We start from the raw sequence: 10,197 nt of genomic DNA on the forward strand, positions 1-10,197 counted from the left end.
TGTTTTCAAGAACTGCACTCCCTCCTCCACATTCCTGCTCCTGGACTGAGTTGTCTGCATCCAGACGGACAACGAGACGGAGCTCTCCTTTGTTTTTTTTCCTAGTCTAGTTAGTTTTAGCTAGCTGAGGCAAAGAAGTTCCCTGGACTGTGGTTTGTTCCCTTTCTCTGGACCTGCTCTGGACTGCACACCAGAAGAGCAGCAGCGCTGGTGGCCCAGCGGCCGGGCCTGGGCCGTGGCATTTCCAGCGCCGGAGGGACTGAGCAGAGACTGAGTGAGCCCAGCTGCGACCTGAGGGATCTTTCTGGGATTGTCTCTCTCTTGGAGTGGCAAGAAGTTTTGTTGTTCAATATTGTCTAAGTTTGCTAGTTTAATAAACAGGTTTTTTTCCACTTTTCTCCAAAGAGGTATCTTTCACGAACTGGTTGGGGGAGGGGCCAATTGAATCTGCTTTCCGGAAAGAACCCTTTTGGGGGTCTTTCCCTAAATTTGTCCTGAACCAGGACAGGCCGGATGCAGCTCCATGGATCACTCAGACGGTGATTCCTGTCAGGATGAGAGAGGCTCACAGTGTCACCCTGTCCCTGTCCCCATTCCACAGGACAGATGTGGCTGGAGCCCATGGGGAGCGGGACCTGCTCCAGAATCCCACCTGATCCCACCCCAATCCTGCTCCATCCCATCCCATCCCATCCCATCCCATCCCATCCCATCCCATCCCATCCCATCCCATCCCATCCCATCCCATCCCATCCCATCCCATCCCATCCCATCCCATCCCATCCCATCCCATCCCATCCCATCCCATCCCATCCCATCCCATCCCATCCCGTCCCGTCCCGTCCCGTCCCATCCCATCCCATCCTGCCCTGATCCTGCTCCATCCACCCCACCCAATCCTGCACTGGAATCTCTCCCTGATCCCACTCCATCACTCCTGCCCCAATCCCGCTCCATCCATCACAAATGATCTCACTCCAGAACCCAGCCCCAATTCCACTCTACAATTCCCCCTGATCCCACTCTGGACCCCTGCTCTGATCCAGAATTCTTCCCTGATCCCAGTCCATCCATCCTGCCCTGATCCCCCTCGAATCCCACCCTGATCCTGCTCTGTACTTGCAGCTGAGCCATTAATTCCCACATCCTTTCCTGCAGAAAGAGAAGATCCATGAGATTCCAGCATGGATCACGCACTGGGATTAACCCCAGGATCCATCCCGGGATCCGCACAGAGGGGACCCAGAGCTGGATCCGCCACTGGAACTCACCGGCTGCCACGTTGTATCCACTCCTGTCTCTCCTCCCTGTGGAAACAAAGTGGGATCAGCCTCGGTGGCACAGGATTCCCAGAACAGTGTGGCTGGATCCGTGCCCCTTCCCAACCCCCATCCCGTGTGTTACCGGATAGGAGCTTCCGGACACCGACTCCAATGAGGACAGCAAGGATAAGGATGGCAGCGATGACGGGCACAGTGACCATCACGTTGAGAATGCTGCCAGACTTCGGCTCTGGGAAACGTGGGATAGTGAGGACGGGAATCCCCATTTGGGAATTCCAAATTCCCAATTCCCACATTCCCAGCCTCACCCCAAGCGAAGATCCCGGGCTCCACCATTCCGGGATGCTCCACCCTGCACCGGTACTGCTCCCGCTCCTCCGGCAGCGCCTCGATCCTGGCCCAGGTGTGGAAGGTGCCGTCGCTGTTGGGAACGATCCCGCCCCACTCCGTCTCCTGATTCAAGGTTGTATTCTCCTTCATCCAGCTGACTGCAATGGTGTTGGGGTAGAATCCGTACGCGTGGCAGGACAGGATCAGCGTCCCATGTTCCTCTTTTCCGGACACGTGGACATCAGGGGGCTCTGGAATGGGATAATTGTGGAATTCATGCACGGAATTCCATGGGAATGGCATTGGGGTGAGCTCTGCCCAAGGAATTCCCATTAGAATGGGACTGGGGTGAGCTGTACCCATGGAATTCCCAGTGGAATGGGATGAGAGTGAGATCTGACCATGGATTTCCATGGGAATGGGATGGGGGTGAGATCTACCCTTGGAATTCCCACAGGAATTACCGTGTTCCCAAGTTCTCCATTCCCAAATCCCCGCGGGAATTCTGCTCCCACCTTTGCGCTCCAGCTCCTTCTGCCCGTATCCAACGTATTTCCGGAGCCATTCCGGGCAGACGTGCTTCAGGTAATTCGTCCACCTCTCAGCCTCCTCCTCCTGCTCCCAGAGTCTCCTGGTGATCTCGGCAGCGCTGTCGGCCGCCACAAATCTCCCGGATCCCAGGTCAAAGGAGATGAAATCCCGCCCGTCGTAGCCATACCGCTCAGATCCATGGACAGTCCCGTCAGACAGGACGTCACAGCCAAAAACACGCAGCCAAGTGTGGAGACCTGGGGGGATTGTACCCACAGAGACCCATGGAATTGTGTCCCGGCCACACAGAGCCCCATCCCAGCCCTATGGAGCCCCAGAGTCTGATGGAGACCCACAGAGCCTCATTCCAGCCCCCTGGATCCCCATGGATCCACGTCCCAACCCCACGGATCCCACCCAGCCCCACAGATCCTATCCCAGCCCCATGGATCCACATCCCAGCCCCACAGATCCACATCCCAGCTCCATAGATCCTATCCCAGCCCCACGGATCCCACCCCAGCCCCACAGATCCCATTCCAGCCCCATGGATCCACATCCGAACCCCATGATCCACATCCCAACCCCATGGATCCCATCCCAGACCCACAGATCCCATCTCTAGCCCCATGGATCCACATCCCAGCCCCACAGGTCCCATCCCAGCCCCAGAGATTCAACCCCAGCCCCACAGATCCCATTCCATCCCCACAGATCCCCATTCTACCCCAGCCCCAAAGATCCCATCCCAGCCCCACAGATCCCATCCCAGCCCCACAGAATCCAACCCAGCCCCACAGATCCCATTCCACACCACAGATCCCACCCCAGCCCCACAGATCCCCATTCCACCCCACAGATCCCATCCCAGCCCCACAGGTCCCATCCCAGCCCCACAGATCCCCATTCTACCCCATGGATCCTATCCCAGCCCCACAGATCCCACCCCAGCCCCACAGAATCCACCCCAGCCCCACAGATCCCATCCCAGCCCCACAGATCCCAGCCCAGCCCCACAGATCCCAGCCCAGCCCCAGAGATTCAACCCCAGCCCCACAGATCCCATTCCAGCCCCACAGATCCCATTCCAGCCCCACAGATCCCCATCCCAGCCCCACAGAATCCACCCCAGCCCCACAGATCCCATCCCAGCCCCACAGATCCCATTCCACCCCACAGATCCCATCCCAGCCCCACAGATCCCCATTCCACCCCACAGATCCCATCCCAGCCCCACAGGTCCCATCCCAGCCCCAGAGATTCAACCCCAGCCCCACAGAATCCACCCCAGCCCCACAGATCCCATCCCAGCCCCACAGATCCCATCCCAGCCCCACAGAATCCACCCCAGCCCCACAGATCCCATCCCAGCCCCACAGAATCCACCCCAGCCCCACAGATCCCATCCCAGCCCCACAGAATCCACCCCAGCCCCACAGATCCCATCCCAGCCCCACAGATCCCATCCCAGCCCCACAGAATCCACCCCAGCCCCACAGATCCCATCCCAGCCCCACAGATCCCATCCCAGCCCCACAGATCCCAGCCCAGCCCCAGAGATTCAACCCCAGCCCCACAGATCCCATTCCAGCCCCACAGATCCCATCCCAGCCCCACAGATCCCATTCCACCCCACAGATCCCATCCGACCCCACAGATCCCATCCCAGCCCCACAGTTCCCACCCCAGCCCCACAGAATCCACCCCAGCCCCACAGATCCCATCCCAGCCCCACAGATCCCATTCCACCCCACAGATCCCACCCCAGCCCCACAGATCCCCATCCCAGCCCCACAGAATCCACCCCAGCCCCACAGATCCCATCCCAGCCCCACAGATCCCATTCCACCCCACAGATCCCATCCCAGCCCCACAGATCCCCATTCCAGCTCCACAGATCCCATCCCAGCCCCACAGATCCCACGCCAGCCCCACAGATCCCACCCCAGCCCCACAGAATCCCATCCCAGCCCCACAGATCCCATTCCACCCCACAGATCCCATCCCAGCCCCACAGATCCCATTCCATCCCCACAGATCCCCATTCTACCCCACAGATCCCACCCCAGCCCCACAGAATCCACCCCAGCCCCACAGATCCCACCCCAGCCCCACAGATCCCATTCCATCCCCATGGATCCCATTCAATCCCCATGGATCCCGTTCCACCCCACAGATCCCATCCCAGCCCCACAGATCCCATTCCACCCCACAGATCCCACCCCAGCCCCACAGAATCCACCCCAGCCCCACCGAATCCCATTCCAACCCACAGATCCCATCCCCGCCCCACAGATCCCACCCCAGCCCCACAGAATCCACCCCAGCCCCACAGAATCCCATTCCAACCCACAGATCCCATCCCAGCCCCACAGTTCCCATCCCAGCCCCACAGATCCCATTCCACCCCACAGATCCCACCCCAGCCCCACAGAATCCACCCCAGCCCCACAGATCCCATCTCAGCCCCACAGATCCCATCTCAGCCCCACAGATCCCATCCCAGCCCCTCAGATCCCACCCCAGCCCCACAGATCCCATTCCACCCCACAGATCCCATCCCAGCCCCACAGATCCCATTCCACCCCACAGATCCCATCCCAGCCCCACAGATCCCAGCCTAGCCCCACAGAATCCACCCCAGCCCCACAGTTCCCATCCCAGCCCCACAGATCCCATTCCACCCCACAGATCTCATCCCAGCCCCACAGATCCCCATTCCACCCCAGAGATCCCATCCCAGCCCCACAGGTCCCATCCCAGCCCCACAGATCCCACCCCAGCCCCACAGATCCCACCCCAGCCCCACAGAATCCACCCCAGCCCCACAGATCCCATCCCAGCCCCACAGAATCCACCCCAGCCCCACAGATCCCATCCCAGCCCCACAGATCCCCATTCTACCCCACAGATCCCACCCCAGCCCCACAGAATCCACCCCAGCCCCACAGATCCCACCCCAGCCCCACAGATCCCATCCCAGCCCCACAGATCCCATTCCATCCCCATGGATCCCATTCAATCCCCATGGATCCCGTTCCACCCCACAGATCCCATCCCAGCCCCACAGATCCCATTCCACCCCACAGATCCCATCCCAGCCCCACAGATCCCATTCCACCCCACAGATCCCCTCCCAGCCCCACAGATCCCCATTCCACCCCACAGATCCCATTCCACCCCACAGATCCCATCCCAGCCCCACAGATCCCCATTCCACCCCCACAGATCCCATTCCATCCCCATGGATCCCATCCCAGCCCCACAGATGCCACCCCAGCCCCACAGATCCCATCCCAGCCCCACAGATCCCAGCCCAGCCCCACAGATCCCCATTCCACCCCACAGATCCCATTCCATCCCCATGGATCCCATCCCAGCCCCACAGATCCCATCCCAGCCCCACAGATCCCCATTCCACCCCACAGATCCCATCCCAGCCCCACAGATCCCCATTCCACCCCACAGATCCCATCCCAGCCCCACAGACCCCACTCACCCCCGCTCTGGTTGTACCGCTCCCGCGCTGTCTCCAGGTTCCCGGTATCCACGTGCTGGCTCCTCTGGCAGATCTGGGTCTGCCAATCCCAATATCCCGGCTCGACTCCATCCTTTATCCACTGTGTCAGCGGCTCCACCCGGCCCCGCTCGCTGTCGTAGCGCGTGAAGGGGATCCCATCCACAAACCCAATTTCCATGTACTGGGGGACCCCCGGGCTGGGCTCTGACACTGCCACAGTCAGGTAATGCAGGGAGTGGAGAACTGGGGGGAAACAGAGATTTGGGGGGGTTGAGGGGGTCACGGATCAGTGAAAGGGGAACTGGGAGAGCTGGGAAGGGGTTTGGGATGCTGGGGCCAAGGAAAGGGTGTGCAGGGCTGGGAGAGCTGGGATGGACAGAAAAGGGCGTGCAGGGGGGTCCTGGTGTCCAGGAATGAGGGCTCAGAGGGATCCAGGGCTATGGAAGGAACGTGCAGGGACTGGGAGAGGCAGGATGGGGGTTCCAGGGGATCCCTGTGCCCAGGAAAGGGCATCCAGGGGTCCCCAGTGCCAAAGAGGGGTCACAAGGTGGGCAGACCTGAGAATAGGAGGCTCAGGGGTCCTTGATGTAGAGGTAAGGAGGGGCTGGGGGCTGAGAAAAGCAGGAATGGGGGCCATGGGGGCTCAGAGACAAGGAAAAGGGGGGTCTGGGGACTGGGGAAGCCAGAATGGATGGGAAAAGGAGGCAGGCAAAGGGGAACTGGTAATGGATAAGGGGGTGCAGGGAGGTGCCAGTGCCCAGAACTGGAAATTCAGGGGGGTCCCAGTGCCCACAATCTCCCTGGGACCCTCCCGGACCCCCTGGAGCCCCTCCACAAGACATGCCAGGAGCGAAGAACGGGGGGAACACAGAGACTGGGGAGCTGGGGGCATCCAAGGTCAGAAGTGGAACTGGGAGAGTCAGAAGGGTCTAAGGTTCAAGGAAGGGACTGGGAGAGGCAGGATGGGATCCAGGGGGTCCCTGGGCCCACAAAAGGGGGTCTAGAGGTCCCCGGTGTTGAGGGAAGTGGGGTCTGGGAGCTGGGAAAGGCAGGAATGGGGAACCAGGGGGTCCCTGGTCTCGGGAAAGGGGGGCCTGGGGCTGGGAGAGGCGGGCGGATCCCGGGGACGAAGCTTCGGAGACGGGAAAGAGACCGAGGGAACGTGGGGGGATGGGACGGCTGAAAAGGGGAATTCCAGGGAGATCATCTGGATTCCTCTGGATCCCTGCAGCGGCCCCCCGAGATCCCTGGGAACCCGTTTCGGGAAGTGGTGGGAGTGGAAAACAGGAGAGACACGGAAAGTTGGGAGATCTGGGGGGTCCAAAGGTCAAGGAAAACGGCGGGTCTGGGGTCTGGGAAAAGCAGGATGGCCGGAAAAGGGAGAGCAGGGAGTCCCCGAGCACTGTGGGGGTGCAGGGGGATCCCTTTCCCGGATAAGGGGGTGCAGGAGGGTCCCAGTACCAGGAAATGGAGATTCAGGGGTCTCCCAGTGCCCAGAATTGGGGGTTCAAAGAGGTCTCCCTGCCCAGGAATGGGGGTTCAGGAGGGTTCCTGTCCACGATTTGGGGTTCAAAGGGATCCTGACCCCCAGGAATGGGAGATCCGGTGGGTCCCGGGGCTGGATAAGGGGCTGCAGAGGGGTCCCACTGCCAGGAAATGAATGTTCATGGGGTCGATGCCGAGGAATGGGGGTTCAGGAGGGTTCCCCTGCTCAGGAATGGGGGTTCAGGGGATTCTCTTCCCAGAATTCGGGGTTCAAGTGAGTCCCGGTGCCAGATAAGAGGGTACAGGGGGGTCCCGGTGTCGGAAATGGGTGTTCAAGGGGGTCCCGATGCTCAGGAATGGGGGCTTAGTGGATTCTGAGGCCCGGGAATGGCGATTCAGGGGGGTTTCTCTGATCAGGAATGAGGATTCAGGGGGATCCCAATGACAGATAAGGCGGTACAGGGGGTTCCGGTGCTGGCGAAGGGGATTGAAATGGGTCAGTGGATCCAAGATGGGGTTCAGGGGAGCTCCCCTGCCCGGTAATAGAAGTTCAGGAGGATCCCGGAGCCCGGAAATAGAAGGTCAGGGGGTTCCGGTTTCGGGGTTCCCACTCACCTTTCGTCGCGCCCCCCGGGTCCGCCAGGAGCCCCAGGAGCCCCAAGAGCAGCCCCAGCCGCAGCGCTGGAGCCATGGCGCTGCTCCGCTGCAGCCCCGAGCACTGCCCTGGCCCCGCCCCGGCCCTGGCCCCGCCCCCAGAGCCGCCTCCGGCCCCGCCATTGGCCCCGCTATTTCCTGTCCACCAATGGCAGCTGGCTCTGGTACTGACGTCACCGGTCGCCGGGTAGATCCCGGCTTCACAGGTTGGGACGCGGAAACGAAAGTGACCGGGGAGGGCGCGAGGGAGGGGGGACGGGGGAATTCCACAGAATTCCTCCGGATCCCTCTGGATCCCCGCTGCGACCGCCCTGGAGCCCTCTGAGAACCACCAGGGGACCCCTGGGACACCCCTTAAGAAAGTGCCGGGAGTGGAGAACTGGGGGTCACGGAAATTTGGGAGCTCTGGGGGTGCAAAGGTGAAGGAAGAGGGCGAGTTTGGGGCCTGGGAGGGGCGGGATGCCCAGGGAGGTGGGCAGGGGGTACCAGAACACGGGAAGAGGGTCCAGGACGGGATCCCAGTCGCGGATAAGGGGGTGCAGGGGGTCCCTATGCCCAGAACCTGAGGTTCAGGGGTTCTCCGGTCAAGAAAAGGGGGGTGAGGGCAATGGGGGAGACCAGGGGGTCCCCGGGCCCAGGAAAGGGGTGCACGGGGCCCCGCTGTTGAGGAAGGTGGTGGGTGGGGGCTGGGGAAGGCAGAAGTGGGGGTCCAGGGGGTGCCGGGCTCAAGGAAAAGCGGGGGCTGGGGCTGGGAGAAGTGTCAGCGTCTCCCAAGCTGCGTCCCCGGGATCCGCTAAAGCGAGACCGGGGAAAGGGGAATTCCAGGGGATTCATTTGGATCCCACTGGATCCTCGCTGAGATACCCTGGGGCGTGGCGGGAACGCTCCGGGAGCCCCTTCCAGGAAACGCCGGGAATGGAAAATTGGGAGGACACAAAAATTTGGGAGATCTGGGGGTCCAAAAGCCGAGGAAAAGGCGGGACTGGGGCCTGGGAAGGGCGGGATGGCCGGGAATGGGGGTGCAGGGGGTCCCAGAGCACTGACGGGGGTGCGGGGAGATCCCAGTCCCGGGGTAGGGGGTGCAGGGGGGTCCCGGTGCTGGAGAAGGGAGTACAGGGGATTCCCCGTGCTCGAAAATGGGGGTTCAGGGTGTTCCTGTGCCGGGAAATGCGAGTTCAGGGGGAGTTTCCTTCCCGGAATTCGGGGTTCAAGGGAGTCTCCATGATCGCGTTTCCGGGGGCGCCGGTGACCAGAAGTGGGGGTTCAGGGGTGTCCCGGTGCCAGGTGAGGGGGTACAGGAGTGTCCCGGTGCTCCCGAAGGGGTTGCAGGGGGGTCGGGGTGGTAAATGGGCGCTCAAGGGGGTCCACGTGCTCAGGAATGGGGGTTCAGGGGGATCTCGTTGCCGGATAAGGGGGTGCAGGGGCGTCTCGATGCTGGGGAGGGGGATTGAGGTTCGGAGGGCTTCCCCTGCCCGGGAACGGGGATTTAGAGGGGTCCCGGTGCCCGGAAATGGAAGTTCAGGGGGTCCGGGTGCCCGGGAGTTGCGGTTCTGGGGAGTCCCGGTTTCGGGGTTCCCACTCACCTTTAGTCGCGGCGCTCGGGTCCCCCAGGAGCCCCAGGAGCCCCAAGAACAGCCCCAGCGCCGCAGCCATCGCAGCCGCCCCGATCGCGGCTCTGGCGCAGCTGGAGAGACGCGAAAGCGAAAGTGCCGAGGGAGCGCGGGGGGAGGGGAAAAGGGGGAGGGGAAAAGGGGGAATTGCAGGGAACGGACCGGGATCCCCTCCTGGCACCCCTCCGGATCCCTCGGGGATCCATCTGGGACCCTCCACGGCCGCGCCCTGCGGGACCCCCGGGCCGGGCCGTGCTGAGCTCCCGGGCCCTGCGCTCCAGCTCTGCCCGGACCCCGCTGGCTCGGCCCAAAGCCGGGCAAGCACCGGGAGCAGCGGATCCCATTTTTCCTGCGGGTGCGGGTCTGACCCTCGGCGGAGCGGGACTGGGCACTTGGACCTCGATCCCTGATTCCTTCTCTCTCTCTGCTGTTCTCTCCCTTTCCTTTGGGGGATCATAAATCCCAGAGCGGCTGCAGAGCCCCGTGCCCAGGCCGGGTTTCCCAGCAAAGGGAGGCATGGGGGTGATGTGCCCCGGGCTGGCTGGGAATGGGGGCCCGGGGGTCCCCGGGCTCACGGAAACGGGGGATCCAGGGGCTGGGAGAGGAGGATACCCGGGAAAGGGGGTGCAGGGGGGTCCCAGTGCTCGGGAATGGGGTGAGGGGGGGCAGAATCTGGGAAATGGCAGTGGCTCCTGGGAAAGGACCAGGACAGGCTGGGATGGACTGGGACAGACTGGGAAAAGAACCCACTGGGAGCAGAACTGGGGCACCAGGGATCATACTG

The 10,197-nt window shown here is 62.1% G+C and overlaps 1 protein-coding gene across 3 annotated transcripts; it reads right to left on the reverse strand.

Annotated features, from left to right (window-relative positions):
* Window positions 1-352: 352 nt before the first annotated feature.
* Window positions 353-9,489, reverse strand: LOC146764239 (class I histocompatibility antigen, F10 alpha chain-like). 3 transcript variants are annotated; one of them, XM_085565280.1, is made up of 8 exons: window positions 9,387-9,489; window positions 5,644-5,907; window positions 2,129-2,401; window positions 1,592-1,864; window positions 1,405-1,512; window positions 1,272-1,307; window positions 1,102-1,152; window positions 353-546 (listed from the first exon to the last, which is right to left on the reverse strand). In XM_085565280.1, exons 1-8 carry the CDS (start codon window positions 9,454-9,456, stop codon window positions 533-535), a joined length of 1,089 nt encoding a protein of 362 aa, XP_085421406.1. In that variant the 5' UTR covers window positions 9,457-9,489; the 3' UTR covers window positions 353-532. The 3 variants fall into 3 exon arrangements, with proteins under 3 accessions (XP_085421406.1, XP_085421404.1, XP_085421405.1); XM_085565278.1 differs by lacking the exon at window positions 9,387-9,489 and adding an exon at window positions 7,765-7,901; XM_085565279.1 differs by lacking the exons at window positions 1,102-1,152; window positions 9,387-9,489 and adding an exon at window positions 7,765-7,900.
* Window positions 9,490-10,197: the final 708 nt, after the last annotated feature.

The sequence above is a fragment of the Lonchura striata genome, chromosome 35 (genome assembly GCF_050655825.1).
Source record: "Lonchura striata isolate lonStrDom1 chromosome 35, ASM5065582v1, whole genome shotgun sequence".
In the NCBI taxonomy this organism is placed as follows: domain Eukaryota; kingdom Metazoa; phylum Chordata; class Aves; order Passeriformes; family Estrildidae; genus Lonchura; species Lonchura striata.